General features: G+C 39.9%; 3 protein-coding genes across 3 annotated transcripts in view; all 3 read right to left on the minus strand.

Annotated features, from left to right (window-relative positions):
* Positions 1-22,500, minus strand: part of fndc5a (fibronectin type III domain containing 5a) — a 76,016-nt gene that overhangs the window by 16,555 nt on the left and 36,961 nt on the right. The gene's annotated exons all lie outside the window — the stretch shown is intronic.
* LOC310725669 (uncharacterized protein) lies at positions 13,474-17,565 on the minus strand. Its single transcript, XM_083540674.1, has 2 exons — positions 13,945-17,565; positions 13,474-13,841 (listed from the first exon to the last, which is right to left on the minus strand). The coding sequence occupies exon 1, from the start codon at positions 16,425-16,427 to the stop codon at positions 14,286-14,288; it is 2,142 nt and encodes a 713-aa protein (XP_083396800.1). The 5' UTR covers positions 16,428-17,565; the 3' UTR covers positions 13,474-13,841; positions 13,945-14,285.
* Positions 16,593-17,357, minus strand: LOC310725670 (toll-like receptor 11; the record flags this gene model as incomplete). Its single annotated transcript, XM_083540675.1, has 1 exon — positions 16,593-17,357. The coding sequence occupies one exon, from the start codon at positions 17,355-17,357 to the stop codon at positions 16,593-16,595; it is 765 nt and encodes a 254-aa protein (XP_083396801.1).

Here is a 22,500-nt window from a genome sequence, read left to right on the forward strand (position 1 = left end):
TGAATGCTGCTGGTACTGGGGAGCTGCGGTTTATTAAGAGGAAACATGGATTCCAACATGTACTGTGTCATTCTGAAGCAGAACATGATGCCCTCCCTTTAGAAACTGGGCTAAACCGCAGTTTCCCAACATAATTACGATGCCTTACACGTTTAGTGGGGATGTGTTTACTTTTGTTGCCAGTTATTTAGTCAATAATGGCTGTATGTTGAGTTATTTTCAGAGGACAGTAAATCTGTACTGCTATACAAGCTGCTCACTGACTACTCTAAAATATATCCAAGTTTCATCTTTTTAGTAGTGTCTCTTGAGAACAAATAATAAAATGGTTGCTAAAATGTGAGGGCTGTACTCACTTTTGTGAGATACTGTATATCTCATAGAGAAAAAGAAAGCGAGAAATCAATACTTTGGCAATATTGTAACTTCTGTTTCAATGATGATGCCTATACTGAATGCATTGAATAAGCAGATACACAGAACAAGACAGAAAGAAACAGAACAAGAGGGAGAACAAGAAAGAAAGGGAGAGAACAAAAGAGAGAATTGCTGAGAGGAAAATAATGTAGTTATTCTCATGTTCTTGCCAATAAAACTAATAGAACTGAACAGGAAACAGACAGAAAGAGAGACAGACAGGAAGACAACCAGAAAAGAGAGAAAGAACTAGAAAGTGACAGATGCGTGTGAAAGATAAAATCACAGAGTGAGACAGATGTTTAAGAGAGAAAGATCCAGAGAGTGAGATTGGTGTGCGAGTGTGTTTAAAAGAAAGAGAAAGTGACAGAGAGAGAATGTGACAGGTGTGTGTGTGTGTGTGTGTGTGTGTGTGTGTGTGTGTGTGTGTGTGTGTGTGTGTGTGTGTGTGTGCGTGTGTGTGTGTGTGTCTGTGTGAAAGAGAGAGAGAGAGAGCAAAAGAGAGTAAAATGTGAAGAGTTAAAGGTTGTTATGTTTGCAGAAATTACCTGAAGGTTAGCTTTTATTTACAGGCCAGTGTGCTGAACTGTTCACTTTCTGAGATCAATTTTACACACACACACACACACACACACACACACACACACACACACACACACACACACACACACACACACACACGCACATACACAGAGCCATAAAGTCACTCTAATCACACACATACAGACCAGCACACATCTGTCTGATCCTACTATTTAAGGATGCACACACACACACACACACACACACACACACACACACACACACACACACACACACACACACACACACACACAAAGCATTGTACTCGTTTCTTGCATCATGAATATTAAGTGGGACAATCACATCGACTCCATTGTTAAAAACTCAACAGAGGTTGTACTTCCTTCGACAAATGAGGAAGTTCAACCTGCCACAGGAGCTGCTCAAACAGTTCTACTGCGCCATCATGAAGTCTTTCCTGTGCACTTCAATAACTGCCTGGTTTGGCTCAGCTACACAATTAGACATCAGAAGACTACAGAGAACGGTTCAAATGGCTGAAAGGATTATTGATGCTCCCCTGCCTACACTACAGGAACTGTTTTGTAGGCAGGGGAATTTGAATGTACTTCTTTTTGAAGTCAAGTAGTGATGTAGGTGAGGTGAGGAGGCCTGGGGTGCAGTCAGCATACACATTCATAGCAGGAGATCTTTCACTCCAACCCATGTAAAGCATATCTTCCTGGAGTCTTCTAGTTCAAGTGAAGAGAAAATTTCATGCGCTTCCTGTCGATCGGCAGCAGACGCCCAAGTTAATCAGCCGAGTCGCTCTGTAACAAGTCTCCAGGGAACACAGAGTAATAGCGACACCCTTGCGATGGCACGTGTCTTTGGATTTGTGTTTACGCACACGGAAGAACTCGAGCTAAAAAAGCAAAGTGATCAGAGCGAAAGAGTATCAAGAAACGGTATCAAGAAAAAATTGATACGAAGTACATTGGCGTTTAAGTGCCACGTTAAAAAATGTCTAAATAAAATATTGAAAATATAAAATATGTTGGAAATTACGAGGTTAAATTCAAAACAATTTGACAAAGTCGTAGCATTGCGATATTTAGAGGAAGAAATCGTAGCAGTGCGAAAAAAAATGGTAGCAATACGAGATTAAAGTGGTATTCGTAGCAATACAAAAGATTAGAGTTGCAACATTTCGAGATAAAGAAATCATAGCAATTCAAGGAAATAAAATCGTAGCAATACAAGATTAAAGTGGGTAATAGTTTGAGAAAAATCACAACATTGCGAGAAACGTTTAGCTGTTTTGCATAAAATGGATGTGGATAAGGTTAGGATTTAGCAATAAGGAAATTCTTTGTCTTTTTTCACATCAGCAAGGAGTTATAATTAGGAAATGTGCACTGCAGTGGTTGTGTAGGAAACGTAATGTATTCAGAAGAAATTGAGGAAATGGTGACTCAAAGGATATCAATGCTTACTGCAATCTGCATACTATTCGAAGGGGAGATGTGGATTCGTTTGATAAGCTAAAGCCGTTTTGACTTTATTCTTAAAATATTATGAATATATTTCATTCTTGTAATTTCAACTTTATATGGAAAACCGTTTTTTTTTTCTTGTGTTGCTATGACTTTATTCTCGTACGTTTGACTTTTTCCTCAAAATATTACGACGTTATTCTCTCATTCTCTCATTCTCTCAAATAATAAACGTTATTTTCTTAAAAACAGCATCGTACATCGTACAGTTAAAGGCATGTTAAAAAATAATAATAATAACTTCTGGGATACAAAATGTGAACTTTTCAAAAAAAGTCAATCAAGTAATGTTTTTGGAGTTAAAATGGAAATGTTGTTGCATTGCCATTTACTGTGATATGCAGGGGTGTGTGTGTGTGTGTGTGTGTGTGTGTGTGTGTGTGTGTGTGTGTGTGTGTGTGTGTGTATTTGTGTGTCCGCCAAGACTTTAATCATGCTACATAATGTATGACCAGCTGGTGCACTCATTCTAATGAAGCTAGTGAGTGTGTGTATATATGTATGTGTGTGTGTGTGTGTGTGTGTGTGTGTGTGTGTGTGTGTGTGTGTGTGTGTGTGTGTGTGTGTCTGACAAAAAGCTAAAAGGACAAAGTATGATCTTTATCTCTTCCAAACATCGCTACTGTTTTGTATTCAAATCATAAGGAAATTAAAAAAGTCCCTTTGGATCGACCACCTCGAACTCCCTCGTGATTCTCTCCGACCTGCAGTTTCCTCCGATTGTGCCAAAGAGCATCTTCCAGCTCCAGAGTTTTAACATAGGAGCAGTACAGCCACATTGGACTGAACTGACAACGAACCAGCGTGGGACGTGTTGTTATGGGAAGCAAATCAAGTGTAATTACTGCTACAAGGTTGATTAGTTTCCACTTGAAGCATGATGTGAAGTTGCTGGAAGTTGTTTCCACTTCTGCATTAAAATTCCTGCTCAAAAAACACAGTTCTGTAGTACACCAGTCCAAACATATCGAGATACCTGACTTTTCCAGACTTTAGGTTTTTTTCTGAAATTGTTGTTAAAGACACATAATTGTATTTAATGTCTTTGAATATGGGAACATGAAATTGTCCCTTCACTTGCACTAGGAGACCCAAACCTGTTGTAGCATGACAATGCCCAGGTGCACAAAGCAGCTCAGTGAAGATATGCTTTACATGGGTTGGAATGGAGGATCTCCTGCTGTAGAGCTCTGACCTACTCAACCCCACTGAACTAAATTGACTGCTGACTGCACCCCAGACCTCCCCACCTCACCTAGAGTAGTACCTGGCTTTACTAACATCCTTGTAGCCGAATTAATCTCAAATAAATCTCTACAAAATCTAGTGGATCATCTTCCCAGAAGAGTGGAGGTTATTATAACAGCAAACAGAGACTAAATGTAGAATTTTGATGTTTAAAAAGGACCACATACCAATCTGAGAATCAGGTGTCCAAAAACCTTTGTGAATAAAGTGTATATATGTATATCCTTTATTTTTTTATGTCTTCCTCTCTCTCTCTCTCTCTCTCTCTCTCTCTCTCTCTCTCACTCTCTCTCTCTCTCTCTCTCTCTCTCTCTCTCTCTATCCTTTTTTTAGTCCTTGAAAAACGTAAATAGGTGTTGACTCTGTAATTACATATTTTAGAAGCACTGCAGTGACCATTTCCACATTTGGAACGTCAGCACATTCCCACAACACACATACACACAAACAAAATAACACTCATGTACCAGATGCAGAATATTCTTTCAGGACTTGAGGAATAGTCCTTGTGCATCGTTTATAAAACTCTGCCTCGCTGTGGTACGAATATGAGGAAGAGAGCGTCGTCTAAACGGAAATGGCTCTCGTGCACTTAGTCACACACTCGCCCGAGCACGGGAGCATGATAACGGCAGCACAAAGAGGTGTGTAGCGGCCGAGTAATGTTCAGGAGCAAGCGCTGGCTGTCACACACACACACACACACACACACACACACACACACACACACACACACACACACACACACACCACACAGTCATTTCTCTTGTAAATGCTTTCGTGATAGTTTTCATTGCAATTTATGTCTGTGGGTATGTGGGATAGAGACAGAGACAGAGCCTCTCTCCCTTTTTCCTCACACACATATACACACACAGAGAACAAGATGGATGATTGGATCAGAGGTGCACTGTCAAATACACATACACTATGTGGCCAAAGGTTTGTGGACACCTGAGCATAAGATTGGGTTTTGAACATCCCATTCCACATTTAGTCTCTATTTAGTGTTATAATAACCTCCACTCTTTTGGAATGGTGTTCCACTAGATTTTGGAGTGTGTTTTTGGAGATTTGTGTGCGATTCATTCATCCACATTGGTGTTAGTAAAACTGGGTGATGATGGTAGGTGAGGTGAGGAGGCCTGGGTTGCTGTCGACATTCACATGCTTTCCAAAGGTGTTCAATAGGGTTTAGAGCTCTATAGCAGGCCACTCAAAACAGGTACCGTATTTTCCGGACTATAAAGCGCACCCTTATATAAGCCGCACCCACTGAATTTGACAAAGATTTTTATTTTAAACATAAATAAGCTGCACCTGTCTATAAGCCGCATTGAAACTAATGAACTTTACACAGGCTTTAACGAAAGACAGTGTCTGTTACACGGTGTAACGGGTGAAATGTTGTGGCTCCTTTAAGAGCAGAGCGCCATTTTGAGAATAGCCTGCTGCCGCATTTTTTCCGGTATTACTGCATGTGTGCAAGACCGAGGAATATGTCCTTATTATTTTCTGAAGCTCATTTCTAAGTTTCTTTGACTAATCTGTAACGCTGTTGCCAAGAAAAATAAAAAAGCACGAGTTTTGGAAACCTGTCTGTGCTTATATGATTTCTGTTGCAACTGGAGTTAGCTTTTTAGACTTTTGAGTTTTTGGGGTTTATGGAACTCTTGAATAAATGTTTAACCATCAGAGCAGAATCCATCAATGACTTTATCTGCTCACTCTAAAAAGTTGATATGGATCACTGTGTGCTTTTAAGAAGCAACAAGAGAGAGTCCCACACATGTCCTCTTTTTACAGTGTTATACCATGTAGAGAATCTTCACACAACACAGCCCCTTTTTGCTCTACTTTTTATTGTATTATTTCTCATTTGTGAAAAAATGACTCCATAGTGGACATTTCTTCCTAAGAAAATACCACTGCTGGAATTCCCTTTCACTTCCAGATTAGGATTGGATGTTAGATTGGAAATATTGTGCATTTCAGAGCATTGATTGTGCAATTGGGGCATCTGTACTGTGATTACAGTCTTAAAGTGCGCTCAGGAACAATAAAAAGCTGCTTCATAAAGCTCCTGCTCCTGCTTGAATATTGAATCAAAAGCAACCAATTTGCTGAAATTCAAATTTTCTTTTTCAATTGTGAATCAAAAAACTAATGAAGAAACATATAAGGATGCTTCTAAAAACTCCAATATGCAGTGGTGGAGAAAAAAACAACAACCAGAAATAATGGTAAGAGCACGTGAGGTCACTGTGGTCTGGAATTGAGTCTTTTTGTTGCAAGAGCAAAAATATTGCTGATGTTGTAAGATATAAAAAAAAAGAAAAAAAAAGGAAAGGAAAGGAAAGGAAAGACAAGTGTGTTTAGTGGGGATTAAAAAGCAGCTTCTGATAGCTGATGAATGAATGGACAATGCGAGAGGTTCGGCGCTAATTAAATGGACGAGATGGAAGCCGAGGTTGTTGCTCCATTTGTTTTGCGTGGACGGCAGGTCCGGGGAAATGGATCGCCCCATTTCATCAGCGACGACCACATACTGCGGGTCGACGCAACAAAAAGCTGCTTACGCACAGGCTTTAGCTCCTGCCTGTGTTTGTGTGTGTGTTATTTTGAACTGCGGGTGCCAAATCGGAAAAAGTTTCTGCTTCCTGCACTTTTATATGCAACTACATTTCTTTTTTCAGCGTGTTTGGGTTCCAAATAATGCTAGACATTTATTTCAGATTTAAGGCTTACACTCTCACTCAGCCTCTCCCTGCTACTAATCACCTACACATGTCCTACACCTATTAATCACCCACACCTGTTTTCCATTTACCTATCCCCTTTATAAGGTCCTTATTTCCCTTCACTCAGGGTCTGATCAACCAGTTTCGACCATAGATCACCTGGACTTCCTACCGCTCTGCTTCCATGGGCCTTCCATGGGCCTTCCATGGGCCTGGCCACGTAACTGAATACACCAGATATTGTAGACGGGGGACAAATTCCTCAGTGTTCTCCCCTTATCTTAATTCAGGCAAACAGTATAAAGAGTATAAGGCTTCATCATGAGCTTTTTCTTCTTCATATACTGTATATCAGGGACAGTTTCCTCACTGTACTTATTTGTTGTTGATGCAGGCAAACACTCAATATAACAAATATAAGGCATCTTGTTCAGTTTGGTGGTCTTTGTATAAAGTTAGCAACAACTGATGCGGAACCCTCCTACACTGAATTTTTCCAGCTTCACATACTGTATATCAATATAAGCATTATAAGGCATCGTGTTTGGTTCGGTGCAGTCTTTGTATAAAATCAGCATAGCCACTGCATAACATGACTCGAATATGAATATGAATATAGACAATGTTTACTTACTTAAGATGCATTTCAGGGACAATTTCCTCATGTCTTCACTTGTTCTTGATACAGGCAAAGTCTTTATATAACATCAGCAGGTGCGTAATCCTACTCTGAATACACAGAACTTTCCCTCCTTCACATGCTGTATATCAGGGACAATTTTGCTCACCGTCCTCCCTTGATTTTGATGCTGCAGGCAAACAATAAACAATATAAGGCTTTATAATCAGCATCAGCAGGTCTGTAACTCTACTCTGAGTACACATAACTAGCACTAATTCACATAATGTATATCAGGGACAGTTTCAACACTGTCCTCCGTTAATTTTGATGCAGGAAAACACTCGGTATAACCAATATAAGGCATTATAAAGGATCTTGTTCGGTTTGTCACAGTCTTTGTATAAAATCAGCATTAGCAGGTGTGTAATCCTACTCTGAATACACAGAATTTTCCCCACTTCTCATACTGTATATCAGTATAACCAATATAAGACATAAGTTATCTTGTTTAACTCTTTCACACATAAACATGCTCTCATTTTTACTAAGAAGAAGAAAAAAACATGAACAGGTACATCAACAGCTTGATTATGTACAAATGCACATTTTTCATTTTTGTCTTTTTTTTCTTTGATTAAGGAAAATGAAGTTATGTTTTTTTTTTTTGCAATTTATACCAAACAGGAGAGTCATGAAGAAAACCTGAAATGATGGCTGGCTTAAACATAAAAGCAGCAAGTTCAACACACACACCCACTCAAATGAAATATTTGGCTGGACGCCTTCATGCTGTAGTTTGTGTAAAGTTGCACGTGCATTTGTGTGTATGTGTGTGTGTGTGTGTGTGTGTGTGTGTGTGAGAGAGAGAGAGCGAGAATCAGCCGTGTCAGCCGTTTCCTAACAGCCTACAAGCCACATTGTCATTCACAGCCTCAGCTCTGGATGTAAATGAATATAGAGTAGTGCCTCAAAGGTTATGGATCCGTTCGTCAGAAATAAAAGCCCGTGTCATGATCTAAAGTGAATAAAAGCTACGTATTAATAAACGAGAGAAGCCAAATACACAATTTACGTTCACACACACACACACACACATACACACACACTCTTTCAGCTATGTTCTCTCCTTGTCTGAGAAGTTAATACTTTCAGAAAGCTGGTGATCAATAAAGTGCCAGAGGAACGAATAATTAATCCTTTCTCTCTTATTTCTGTCATTTCCTTATGTGCCGTAGCTACAAGGTTCGATCGATGAACTTTCATTTCGCCGCTCGTGTGGATTCTAAACTCTCTAAAGAATAAGAGAGTGTATGAAAGAGACCAAGAAAAAGGATCTTACATTGTGCATTTATATTTTTTCCAATTTAGACTGCATTATGCAATCATTTTGGCACAAATAAACTTCTTTACGCTTGCTTCTAAAAAGTTCTGCAAACTGCAAAGATGCTCCATAATTTGATTAAATTAAATCATACTCGTCCCACAAACGTCCACTTTACAGTCTTAGAATTGGAATAACTCTTGGATCTATTACTACTGTCTAGGCATGTAAACAATTGTCATTCAGAAGAGTAATTCAGCAGCCTTGTGCCAACATTTAATGAACATGGGTTCTCCTGAGCTCCCGCTTATAAAGCAGAGGACGGTGAAGAACACATCAGAGCAATTCCTGGATCAGAGTTTGAAACATTGTTATGAAGCTAAAAGAAAGCTGTGGAATTCAAGACAAGAAAAGTAAGGCCAAGATACCTTTTAGTGGCACAGGAGCTGTGGTGTCCAAAAAAAAGAGCTGCATAGAAGAGTCATTAGACATCTACTTCATCACAATAAACATATGCTGGAGAATGCTATACAATATCAAAATAAACGGTTTTGAAAAGTAAAAATCAATCTCAGATTGTGTCTTGCTTACTCCAAGGCCCTCTAAAACAGCAGTCCCCAACCTTTTTAGCACCACGGACCGGTTAAATGTCGGACAATATTTTCACGGACCGGCCTTTAAGATGTGGCGGATGAATACAACAAAATAAAATTATACGTCCGGCATAAAACCTGGTATTTTTTACATTTTCTTAATTCACTGTGTTGTTGTTTGTTCATTTTGTTCGCTTGGGGGTTTGAATTTAGTGGTAATGTATTATGTGTTAGCGGCCGGAGCAGCCCCTTTAAGAAGGTAGAGGATGGAGGTAAGACGTGTGACCGAGGCATCATGAGATGCATCAAGAGTGAGTCATAGACAGATGTGGAGGAGAGAATCCGGTCATTTTCTAAAATAAAACATCCTTCAGAATCAGATAATAAATAAAACGGAAATAATGTAAGTTATGTATACTTTCTGTGCAGCCCGGTACCAATTAGCCCACAGACCAATGCCGGTGCCGGTCCGTGGCCCGGGGGTTGGGGACCACTGCTCTAGAAGGCGCTGGAAAATGTCTGGATTTTCATAGCCGTCAGAGAGTGGACCGCTGCAACCCGCATCTGTTGCAGAATGCTCAAACTCAAATATATTTGTGTAGATTTAACAGCAGTTTTTTATTTATTTTTTTATTCCACAATAGCTGACAGAGGAAAAGAAATAGATTTTGGTCACACAAGATCATTTACAAGATGGACTTTTTAAGAAAAGCTGGACATTACCAGGAAAGGTCGAGCAAAACCAGTTCAAAACAGTCAGATTTGCCTTTAAGTCAAATCCCCAGGAAAACCCTAACGCACAGGAACAAATGTGCAAATATGTATGGAAAACCCGGAGTCAATTTATGAGGTTAATACTGATACTTCTACTGTGTGTGGGAGGTGCAGCTGTGGCTACAGTGAAAGAAGACTTATTGAAAAGTGTTCAATGTGTTTCTCGCTTTATTGATGCCGTTCATTGTCACTGTATGAGATTCCTGTCTGTTAAACGACGCTTTGTTATACTGCGTTTCTTTATAATATTGATGCTTTCTATATCCGTGGTGTCGTAATGTTGGCACTAAGAGGTTCAGGTAGGTGTGAAATGCCTGGTTTTTAATTAATCTTTTGTACATATACAAAAAAAACCATTGAAGCTCCATTGATGTGGGTTAAACCATTGCATGAACAATCCTAAGATTTCTGTCAATGCATAACAAGTACAGCAGTTATTTTATTTTTAATAAACATTGGATAACGTTTAAAATCAAAACATCAATTTGGAATATTTGAAATAAAACCTTGACTAAACACTGTTTTTTTTAATATGGCAATGATTCTCGTAAATGGTGCAGGCAATAAACAAATGAAGATGACAAACAGGAAAAGGCCTGACGCATCGATTTCCGATATCGAAGCAGAAAAAACACTCAGGGCCTAATGCTCCTAAAGATTTACTCATTGTGATTAAATAAAGAAAACTCCAAGAATAGACACATTATACTGCACTTTTACAGAGCTGCAGGCTGTTTAGGAGGCGTGTCCACATTGCTGAATTTGGGGTTTCAAGCGTGGACAGTCTAAATGTTTTGAGCCCAATATGCAAAGCTTAATGGTGCAAATTGCAGATTTAAAATTCTCAAAGAAATCAATGGAAAAAAAAATTCTGTCTTTTGGACTCTTGAATAAGGAAGTCCTAAGAGGACAATAATCTTTTTTTCGGCTTCTCCCTTTAGGGGTCGCCACAGTGGATCATCCGTAGTCGGGATCCGCATGTTTGATTTGGCACATGTTTTTTTTACGCTGGATGCCCTTCCTAACGCAACCCTCCTCATTTATCCCGGCTTGGGACCGGCACTAAGTGTGCACTGGCTTGTGCAACCCTAATAGCTGGGTTTGGTTCTGGCTGGTTCGAACCCGAGCCGCAGCGGTGAGAGCGCCCCATCCTAACCACTAGACCACCAGGGAACAAAGTCCTAAGAGGACAATAATTTTTTTTTCATTTTTCTCCGACATAACAAACATTGTTTCCTCGAGAACAGTACTTAATTTTTCTGTGTATTCGGCATGAGCGCATGTTTAAGAGGCAACCTCATAGGTGATCGCATTCACTTTTACTTTAAACAGGGCCTAAAACTGAAATGGTCCTTAGATATATTACACATTAGTGTCCCACACTTGAGAAGGAGGCTGTCGAGTCTGCAACTTTAATGTCGAAGACCATATAGCGAAGCTTCAATTTCATATGAAGTCAAGTTTGTTAGTGTGAGATCACAAGAAAACAACTTATGTCTATTCTTTGGGTTATTTCGGATCACGAGAAAATTAAGTTGTGATCACGAAAAAATGAAAGAAAAAAATATAAAACATGGGGCTTAATCTTAAGGCTTCTGTACTTGGAGCATCAGCCAAAACCATTTACTATGGCGCCACCAAGAGGCCGACTAGAATCAGCTCAGTTGCCTGAGGAGTCAAGAAAATCGTAGATTGGTGTGTATTTGTTACAACGAGAAAGAAATAAAAGGCGAAACAAGAATAGTCCATGAATATAGCCATAAGCAGCGATCTGCAGGGGTCCAAGCACTTTTTTTGCACAGACAGCCATCAAACCATGAATCTGATCTGAGAGGAAGTCGGGTGAGGGGGAAGTGGGCGTAAACTCTAATGTTCACCAGTCTTTGTAACAACCTAAAGATGTAGACTTTGTTTCCCAATGTGAATTTACACAACGCACTACACAGCATTGTTTTCTTTTCTACGAACAGCAACTACATCATTCATGATCATCGATCAACGTTAAAAATGTTGACGCTTGACTTAATCGTGCCTGCGTGAGTCAGCATTGCACTGTAATCACACGGCTGCGCTGACATGCAGAGACTCCAGGCCTTATTGTTCTTTTTATTGATTGAACAACCAAGTGGAGATGCTGTGTGTGTGTGTGTGTGTGTGTGTGTGTGTGTGTGTGTGTGTGTGTGTGTGTGTGTGTGTGTGTGTGTGTGTGTGTGTGTGTGTGTGTGTGTGTGTGTGGTTAGGTGCCTCATTCAAATTAATTCCAAAGTGAGAGCTTCCAACTGTAAATTACATAATTCTTTAACTCTGCACATTCGAGGTACAAAAAAAAAATGAAGCCTTTATAAAAAGTGAGCAGGAGGTTGAGCAACACAAGGAGAAACAGCACAAGCAGCAAGTTAAGGAGGAAGAGGAACAACAGAAGAAATAAGGTAAAGAGGTAGAAGAACAACACAAGGAGCAGGCTGAGAAAGTAACAGAAAAAAAAAGAGCGAGGTCAGTACCTTGTGGAAGAAATGAAGCAGATTGAGAAAGTGGCAGAACAACACAAGGAGCAAACTGAGGATGTAGAGGATGGAAAGGAGCAGGTTGAGGAGGTAGAGGAACAAAATTAGAAGGTTGAGGCAGCAAAGAAACAATGCAAGGAGCAAAATAAGGAAAAATAGTAACAACACAAGGAGCAATTAGAAATATAAATGAACACAAGCACTTTGTGAAAGTAGATGAATACATGAAGTGGGTTAAGGAGTTAGAGAAACAACAAAAGGGGCAGTTGAGGCAGTAGAAGTACAAAATAGGGAGCAGGTCGAGGAGATAGAGGAACATATGAAGCAGGTTGAGGAGGTAGAGGAACATATGAAGCAGGTTGAGGAGGTAAAGGAACACGGAGTAGGTTGAGGAGGTAGAGGAACACATGAAGCAGGTTGAGGAGGTAGAAGAACACATGGAGCAGGTTAAGGAGGTAGAGGAACACATGGAGCAGGTTGAGGAGATAGAGGAACATATGAAGCAGGTTGAGGAGGTAGAGGAACACATGGAGCAGGTTAAGGAGGTAGAGGAACACATGGAGCAGGTTGAGGAGGTAGAGGAACACATGGAGCAGGTTGAGGAGGTAGAGGAACACATGGAGCAGGTTGAGAAGGTAGAGGAACATATGAAGAAGTTTGAGGAGGTAGAGGAACACGTAGAGCATGTTGTGGAGGTAGAGGAACATATGAAGAAGGTTGAGGAGGTAGAGGAACATGTGGAGCAGGTTGAGAAGGTAAAGGAACATATGAAGAAGGTTGAGGAGGTAAAGGATCACATGGAGCAGGTTGGGGAGGTAGAGGAACACATGGAGCAGGTTGAGGAGGTAAAGGAACACATAGAGCAGGTTGAGTAGGTGGAGGAAGACATGGAGCAGGTTGAGGAGGTAGAGTAACAAATGGAGCAGGTTGAGGAGGTAGAGGAACACAAGGAGAATACTAAGGATTATTGTAAGCCTTAATGATGGTTTGCCATGTTCTCAGCTGCTTTTGCTCATCATAGGGAAAAAAGAGTGGTTATATGGTTCCTGTATACTCCCTGTGAGCTAAACCAGTTTGGCCATTTTGCCCCGTTGCCTCTCTCATCACCAAGGCATTTCAGATCTGCAAACGATGTTCTTACAGCTCCCTCTGCTGGTTGAATGCACAACTGCATGTTTAAGAATTGTGTTTTAATTGTACCGTATTCAAATATATAAAAATAATAATAAGCAACACAATGGCAAAAGACAAAACAAAAAATAGTTTTCATACACGGTACAGTATTATTGCTTACTGAGTATAAATTTGTATGAGAAGAAAATAATTACATGTTTACTGGTGTGAAAACTGAAGTGTTTTGATCAGTACAAATCCAAGAACCAAATGCTTTAACATTGTGACAAAAAAATTAGTAGTACCAGTAATATGATAAATGATACCAAACAGCTGAAGCAGGAATGTTACAAACAATAATGATAACGAAAAGATAAAACAGATATAGATAATGATGATGAATATGAAGATAAAATTGAAACAAAAGCAGCTGATCCAGAATGCAGCAGCACAACTTGTCCTTAACCACACTAGGTTTTGGTAGTATTTGAGTAAATGTACTTTACTTTTTTCTTTAATGTACGTTACTGTACTCGAGTAATTTTTGGCTACTTTCTAGTTTTACTGAGTATCAAAGATATAAGCAACTTTTACTCTCTACTCAACTACATTAGGACCCAGGAGTGGCAGCTTGGTGTGGCTGGGAATTAAATTAATGACCTTTGGGTCAAAAGTCAAATGTCCACTAAACAAAATTTTTTATCAATATAATGTAGATGAATATAGAAGTAAAAAAAAAAGTAAATGATTCAGATTAATTTTAAAACCCGTCAAAAAACCTGGAAAGTAAAAGTTGTATAAAAACAATTTACCTTAGCATTTCTACAAATTGTAATCTAAAATGATCAGAGACCCCAAAACGACCCAAAAGTGATTAGTTATTCTGGACAGGTTTAGGAGCAAGCTTGGCCCATAGTCTGTCCCAGAATACCATCTGTTGCTGAGGCTCTTCAGGCCAGTCTATGTAGGTTTTCCATTTCACTATCCGTGCCAGCCTGTGGTGAGCGGAAATTTGCTTGGGCGAGATCTTCTCCAGGAACACAACTATCAGAATGTCCCGTTGCTCCACTAGCAGGCGGTGGGTGGCCAGCTTCATCTCCAAAGAGCACCACTTGCTGCGCAGGTAATGACGGCTGAGTAGGCAAAGCGTGTGTCGGCTCCTGTACAGACTCTCTGTGATGTTCTCGACAATGTCCACACCCAAAGAAAAGTCCCGGCTGTGGAGACAGACGCGTAGGAAAGGTGGTCCTCGTCTCTCCAGGTTGGGGAGGAGCTCGTCCGTGACCCAGCGCTCGTCCATTCCAGAGTAGGAAACGAAAACGTCGTACTGGTAGCGTCTGTTCGCGCTTCCTCTGAGGGCTTCTTCCATCCAGCCCCGAGCAATGTATATGAATGACAGCAAGTATTCTCCAGCCAGATTATGCACTAGGACCACAAACATGAAAAACAGAATCCACAGAGAAGTTGAGGCAAATAATAGGAATTCTATATTTGTGGAGCAACTAGACTCGGTATACTTGGCAAAGTTTTGGATGCCGCTAACGCTCCGGCATGCGATTGCAATGTCCTTGCCATACGGCCTCGTTAGGATGTACACTTGTCTTTGGTATTTGACCCAGTCGTCAAACCAGGCGTTGTCACAGCTGCAGCGGAGTACCATGTTATAAAGATAAACATACCTCAGATTTACAAGGGGCCTGGCAAAGTTTTCAATCACATTCAAGTCATTGTTCAAAGAAATACTGAGATATTTGAGTGACCTCAAGTCTTTGGTTAGATCCTCCATCAAGGAAGGAACTCTGCATTTTTCCAAATCCAGCAGTTTCAGTGTCGTCAGATTGCGGAGCATGATCCCAAGGTTCGGTTGGTCTGACAGGTCAATGTTGGTAAATTTTAGTTTCTGAAGGTGCACCAGGGTATTAAGGCCAACCAGATCATCAAAACTGGTCATAACTTGAGAATTCAAACTAAAGTTTTCCAAGGATTTGAAGTATTTCCCAGCAAAGTCTGAACCACACAACAGCTGCCTAACTATCGCTACAAGACTGACCACGGACTGAAAGAACGGCTTCTCGCAATCGACAAATTGGACATTTTGCCCGTAAATATAAAGACTGAGACCGGGCTTGGGGGAACTCTCGCTCCCGATCACGATCCTCATTGGGCGGCTACAAGAGCTGATAAAGAGCTCGGTAAGGTTTACTGGGAAGCGACCGAACAGGAGGCCAAGATTGATTTCAGCCTCTGCGGTAGGAGACGAAGGATGCTTGAGACACCCGACTGAGAATTTACTCAACGAGGTTAAATTGGACAAGGCAGAGGGCGCCAAATAATTCAGTGCATCAAATTCGATCATCAAAGTCTCTAAACGATCCAGACCAAAGAATGTGAGGTTGCTAATTTCAGAAATCTTGTTTTTATCCAATATTAAAGTCTTTAAAGATGTCATTTGCTTAAATGCAAAGTCATCAATATATGCAATGCAATTAGAATTCAAATCTAACAGTTTCAAATTCGCCAGTCCCCGTCCTGCTGTCAAATGATTCGCAGTGATCTGTGCAATCATGTTGCCACGTAGCTTCAGGACTTTCAAATTTTTTAGGCCTTCAAACGCAGTAAAGTTAATTGAAGTTATGTCATTACCTGACAAGTTTAAAAATTCCAAATTATAGAGGCCATTTAAAGTCTCATTATCATTCAAAAACAAATTATCATCCCATGGATGTAAAACTTGCAACTTATCAAGTCCTTCAAATACAAAATCCTCTATCATGGATATTTTATTTTCGGAAAGATCAAGAGTTCTTAGATTTCTCAGGCAAGAAAACTGTCGACTGGTTATTTTTTTTAATCCACTATAAATAAACTGCATGTGTAACAGCGTCGAGGATTCGGACTGCTCGCAAAGGTGATCGAGCGACTGCTGCAAAAAACTTCCCTTCAAATTTAAAACTTGAAGATTTTTCAAAAACGGGAGGAAACGCATTTGGCCTTGCAGGAAATTAAAACTCTCCATAGTTAGTTGTCGCAGACCAATGCATCCTTCCAGATCGACATCATCTTCAAGCGCAAAATTATTTTCTAATACAAGTTGTAGGTTTTCCACAGAAAAATTGAATGTGATCTCACAGACTGCCCTAAAACCTCCTTGTTGCAGGTTTGCCTTAAAGTTTGCAATCTTTCATACTCCAGACTGCGACAGCTGCCTCTTCAGCACTGCATTTACAGGCATATACAAATAAGAAATATTCCGAAAGTACATGAAAACACTTTCTCCCAAAATTTGCAGATTTGGAAAAAAGAAACAGACGCTTTTCAGCGCTTTGAAATGCTCACTCAATAAAGCGTCGTCCAAGCAAGGACGACTTTGGCGTCTCAGAATGGCCGTGTTGTTGGTTCCAACATACAGCGATGTCAGTGATTGTGAGAGATCCGCAATTCTGCATGCAATATCCATGAGTTTTGTTCCACAGCTGTGGAAGCTCAAGTCTTTTAGGTCCTTCAGGCCACTAAAGGCACCTGCTGCCATTGTGGACATGTTGTAGTTATAAAAGAAAAGGTTGACCAAGCTGGGGAGCTGCCCAAAAGCATTTGGTAGCACAGATGCACTGCAGCATTTTGGCACAGGATGCACAAACATATCTTCCTGAAATGATAGCATCCGCAAATTTGACAACCCAGCGAAAGCTCCAGGATGAATAACTGCGAGACATTCTTTAATGTACAACTGTTCGAGACTGGAGAACTGCGCAAAAGCTTTCGTGGGTAGCACCAGTCCACGTCTTGCAACAATGCAAAGGCTGTCAATCTGAGGAGGAAGCGGGGCAAGATCCAGTTTCACATCACTGACATTGAAACAGTCCGCTGTTAGGTTTCCCATTGGGCAGTTGTGACTGGCTATGTAAACCACGTTGACTTCATCATAAACCGTACATTTCTCGGACATCCAGGATGTACCCAACGGCAGCAGGAGCACCAAGAGGAATCAAAAGGTTGTTAATCCATTAGAGTCCATTGTTTGATGAGAATCTGCATCAGTGCAGTCCAGCAGCTTTGTCCAATTGTCCTTCAAATTTTTAAGAAGTAATGCTATCTGAAGATGTAGATTCTGTAGATTTGATGCACTGTTCAATTTGCTGTTCTGGTAGAGGTCTTGTTTCTATGAAAGAGGAACCACAGTATGCAAATCGAGTTTATTTTGAAAACTTTTTTAGTAGTTTGTGGTTTCATAGATACAGTACCAAGCTCTGCAGTGTTTTTCACTATAGAATGTAAAGCATAGACACAATGTGCATTGCTCATCCAGATGCCATTATACAGTCAATTGGCAGTCGAATGTGACTAATGTATTTCATGACCACTTTGAAAGCCTTGAAAGCCCCCTTTACCACAGGTAATTCATACTCCTGGTTTAATAGTTCTATGAAGACAATAATGTAATATTTGAGTGCATAATTGCCCATATCTGTTCATGATGCTTGGTCAGCAAAGCAGATTTGTCCTGCTTACTGGTCCTGAAATTTAAGCATTTGCATTATTCATCCCCTTCCTCATTGATCCCGCTCATATCCCTCAACCTGGCCCTTTCCTGTCGTATTTGTTTTCTCTTTCCGTCCCCGTGCCCGCCACCCCGCCCAAAGCCACGTTAATTTTCTTTAGGGACAAAAAGCTTGCCCCAGGCGATTTTGTTGTTTTTAGGGTGGTTGTTGTTTTTCCCAGGGCCCCCTAGCCTTTGACTCCCTGGGAGGGGTGCCATTCTTTTGCGCCGAGTCCTGCTGCATCAAAGGATCTGTCACCTGAGGAGGGGACGCATTACAATACCGGCTCACCTTCCTTTTCCCCTGGTCTGTCACTTTACTGAAGAGAATATGAATGACCCCTTGACCCTAACATAACCTCCTGAGACAGGACTGTAACCTCGTCACCTTTTTTTTAAGCTGTTGCAGGTTTCACAGTTACAGGTGTCGTGCTACGATTTTGGTTTTGCTTTTTTAGCAAGATACTTGTTATGGTATGTCAAAGAGCTTAGTATTTTAAAAGAAAGAAAGGTAATTTATACTTGTCACATGTCCTTTACAGCACAGTGAAAATTATTTTTTTTTTTGCATATCCCAGTGATGTTAGGAAGCTGGGTTTGGAGCACAGGGTCAGTCATGATACAGCACCCCTGGAGCACTGAGGTTTAAGGGCTTTGCTCAAGGGCCCCCAAGAGTGGCAGCTTGGTGAACCCTGGACCTGAATCCCCAACCTTCCGACCAGCAATCACTGAGCCACCACCTTCCATTTAAACAGGATTAAGGGAAATGGAGAAGCCCTTTACATGTCTATGGATCCTTGTGATGGCAGGAAGATATACCCTGGTGTAAATTAGAGACAAAAACAGGTGCTGATACTCACGTTGTTTGCTTCATTGTGGCCAACATCAGGTGATTAGACTAGAGCAATTAACACTTTGCCCTCGGCTGGTGTTACGATCTGTGGTTTTTAGAGCACTGACTAACCCTGTCTCTGCAAAATCTCCCACAGGGATCTTTCGACTGATCCATAACATGATTTAGAAAATTTTCTTCCTCATCGATTATTATTTAAAGATCGAATTTTTACATTTTTCCCTGTAATGTAAAACATCCGCCAGTCGAATTAGCTAATGTTCTCACTTACATTCTAAACAGTTCTAAAAGGAAAATCCCAGTAGAAACGTATTGACCCTGCATTTGCATTGTAGGTGTTAGTGCCGTGTGTGCTTGGGCCGTTGGTTAAACATTACAAACTGTGTAACATTATGTAGGAGATCACCTCTGGCCTCGTGGGCAGCAGTGTAGCTACTAAGATGGCTAACACAAGCCCACACACATCTCAATGCTCTTAGCGAATTCAGCACAGATGTCAAGGACTTCAAATCCAAATGCCATTATGTAGAAGTATCTAGAAAAAGGCTGTCAATGAATAGAAATAGATAAGCTAGTTGTTAAGACTGAACCAATCCTTATGGCAGAATAGAGAAAAATTATAACTAGGACTTCAGTTTTAAATTTTATATTGAAGTCAAAACTCTTAAACCAAATCATTCTAATCAATAAAGACCCCACAAAATATACATGTGCATAAATATTGAGAGCCTTCACTACTTTTGGCAGCCTCAAGTCTTTTTGGGTTTGACGCAATAAGATTTGCACACCTGAATTGGGGTATCAATTTAATTTAAATTCATTTTTATTTCTTTAGCGCTTTTAACAATGGTCATTGCCTCAAATCAGCCTAACAGAGATAAAGTGGTAATAAAAGAATGTTTAAGTTGATTCATAATTGTATGTTTGTCCCTAATGAGTGAGCCTGTGGCAAGGAAAAACTCCCTGAGATGGCATGAGGAAGAAACCTTGAGAGGAACTAGACTCAAAAGTGAACCCGTCCTCATCACCAAATGTCCCTTCATTACAGTTCATCATTGTTGAGGTTTGTGGTGATGGGTGATTAAATGTAACTTGTAGTAGACTGTTTTCTGCCATTCTTCATGGCGAGTTCTCTCAAGCTGGGTCAGGTTGGATAGGGACCATCGGTGGACAGCCACTTTCAGGTCTTTCCAGAGATGTTCAATAGGTTTCAATAGGGCTCTGGCTGGGCCGCTCTAGGACATTCACAGAATCTATTCTGTTCAAAATCTATTTGAACGATTGTAGTATCAGACGACAGCTTAACAACATTGAACAAAGTGATTGGGGTCTGAATACTTTCTGATTGTACTGTAAGAAAGCACACATAAGATTGGTGAACATCCCATTCCACATTCAGTCTCCATTTGGTGTTATAATAACCTTCACTCTTCCGGGAAGATGTTTCACTGGGATTTGGTGTGCGCTTATGGGGATTTGTGCGAGATTCATTCAGCTACAAGGGTGTTAGTAAAGTCAGGTAGTGATGTAGGTGAGGTGTGGAGGCCTGGTGTGCACTCAGTGTTCACATTCATCCAAAAGGTGTTCAATAGTGTTTAGAGCTCTATAGCCAGAGATCTTTCACTCCAACCCACGTAAAGCATATATTCATGGAGTTGGCTTTGAGCACAGGGGCATTGTCATGCTGGAACAGGGTTGGGTCTCCTAGTTCAAGGAAAGGGAATTTAAAGTTACGTATAAAATGTAAAAATGCTTACATAAAAAAAATTATTTATTATGGGTGGATATATGTATATTTACTCATATATAAGTGTGTGTATGTGTGTGTGTGTGTGTGTGTGTGTGTGTGTGTGTGTGTGTGAGAGAGAGAGAGAGAGAGAGAGAGAGAGAGAGAGAGAGAGAGAGAGAGAGAGAGAGAGAGAGAGAGACCTGGAAGAAGGCTGTAGCCAAGCCGATGTCTTTTTGTTTTCTCATAAAAAGTGTCATAAAACAAGCCTCCTTAATTGGTGCTCTATAAAATTTGCATATGCAAACATGCTGGATTTCCTCTTCAGCTTCCCTGCTTTTGTCTTGCCGCTGACCCTTTTCAATACCATTTGCTCCCTGTTTTGTGTTTTTGCTTTTTTTTTGTCCTTTGCTCTTATTGAGAAGAATAAATAGAGAGAGGAAAGTGACATGATTGCAGCAGATCTCTCCGGCTCCTCCTTCTCTTTAGTCACGCGTCATTCTGATGTCTTTCTAAAAAAAAAAAAAAAAAAAAAAAAAAAACTCTCTTACTGGGCCGTGACCCCTTTAACCTCCACATGCAGGTAATCATTATCAGTAGCACCATTTTCAACCGTGGATTCATGCTCTTTTAAGCACCATGGGATCAAAACCTATTTTCAGATCAAATAACTGTAGAAGAAATTATTACTATTAACTTGTACAGTCAAATGAGTCATTAAGTGATTCACTATTGAAGAGTCACTATTGATTTTAGTGAGTCAGGTGAATGAAGCAGAGGGTGAATGACTGATGCAGTAAGAGATAGTGATGGGTCGTTCATGAGCGAGTATTTAATGTGACTTTCATCAGGATGTTTCAATAAATTGTAAAAAAAATTAGATGTAAATACAAAATTATATGTAAATAAAAAATATGCAGTAAACCATTATGTAGTTATATATTTAATTTCTATAATATTTAGATTAAAAAGTCATAAAAACAAGTTCAATATCAATAATCACAAAACTCAACACAAAATTTTAAAAAGTAGAAAAAAAAACATAAAAAACCCTCACAAGAACAAACAAAAAAGAAATTCCCCCAAAATAAAACAAAACTAAAAACCACAAAAAAAGGGGACTTAAATATAATACTTAATATAAAATATACCTTAAATGTACAAATGATATGTTTTTAAAAAGTTATTGTCTACTGATGAACTGTATAAAAATCTATGTAGGAGTGAGGCTTTGAACTGTATTTTATTTTATTCACAATATTTTGTAAGTGGTTTCATTGGGAATCATCAGGAATACTTTTTTAACTAAATGTGCAAAGCATCACAAAATCTCTGTGCAGGAAACAGAAGTTGGTCGTTTTCCTCCCGACTCTTCTAGTCCGAGGCGTTCGTTCTTTTGTCACGTGACTCCCATAGACGTTATGCGGTTATATATACATATATAAAAGATTGGAACTATAGTCAAAGTTTGTATATGTAGACATGTTTGGGGATCTGCTTATTAAAAATTTAAATTTGATTTGATTTCTGATCAAAGGAACGAAAGGAACTAAATGATAAAAAAAAAAAAGATTCGTTCATACTGATGATTCAAAGAACCAAGTCCCTAAAGTGATCTACCTCTTACTATTAAGAGTGGCGCATTTGTGACGTAATTAAATTTTCAATAATTATTTCTAAAGTCCAAAACAATTTAACCGAAAAAAAAAAAACATTTTATTCACCTCTTGCCCTTTCATGCTCTGTGCTGTAATTTCTCCTTTTCGGACACTTTTGGTCTTTCTCCTTCTCTTTCCCCAGATGGGGACTGCATCGAACCCTTCTGTTTTCTTTTTTTCTTCTCCTCTTTCCTTTACGATGCCCTATAAAGCTGTTTTCATATTAAATTCCTCCAGCAGCTGTGCAGACGGCAGCCATGCAGGACTCGCGCAGCAAATCAACAGGAACAGATGCACGCGAGTCACACAAGTCAT

The sequence above is a fragment of the Silurus aristotelis genome, assembly GCF_946808225.1.
Source record: "Silurus aristotelis genome assembly, chromosome: 4".
NCBI classification, from domain to species: Eukaryota; Metazoa; Chordata; class Actinopteri; order Siluriformes; family Siluridae; genus Silurus; species Silurus aristotelis.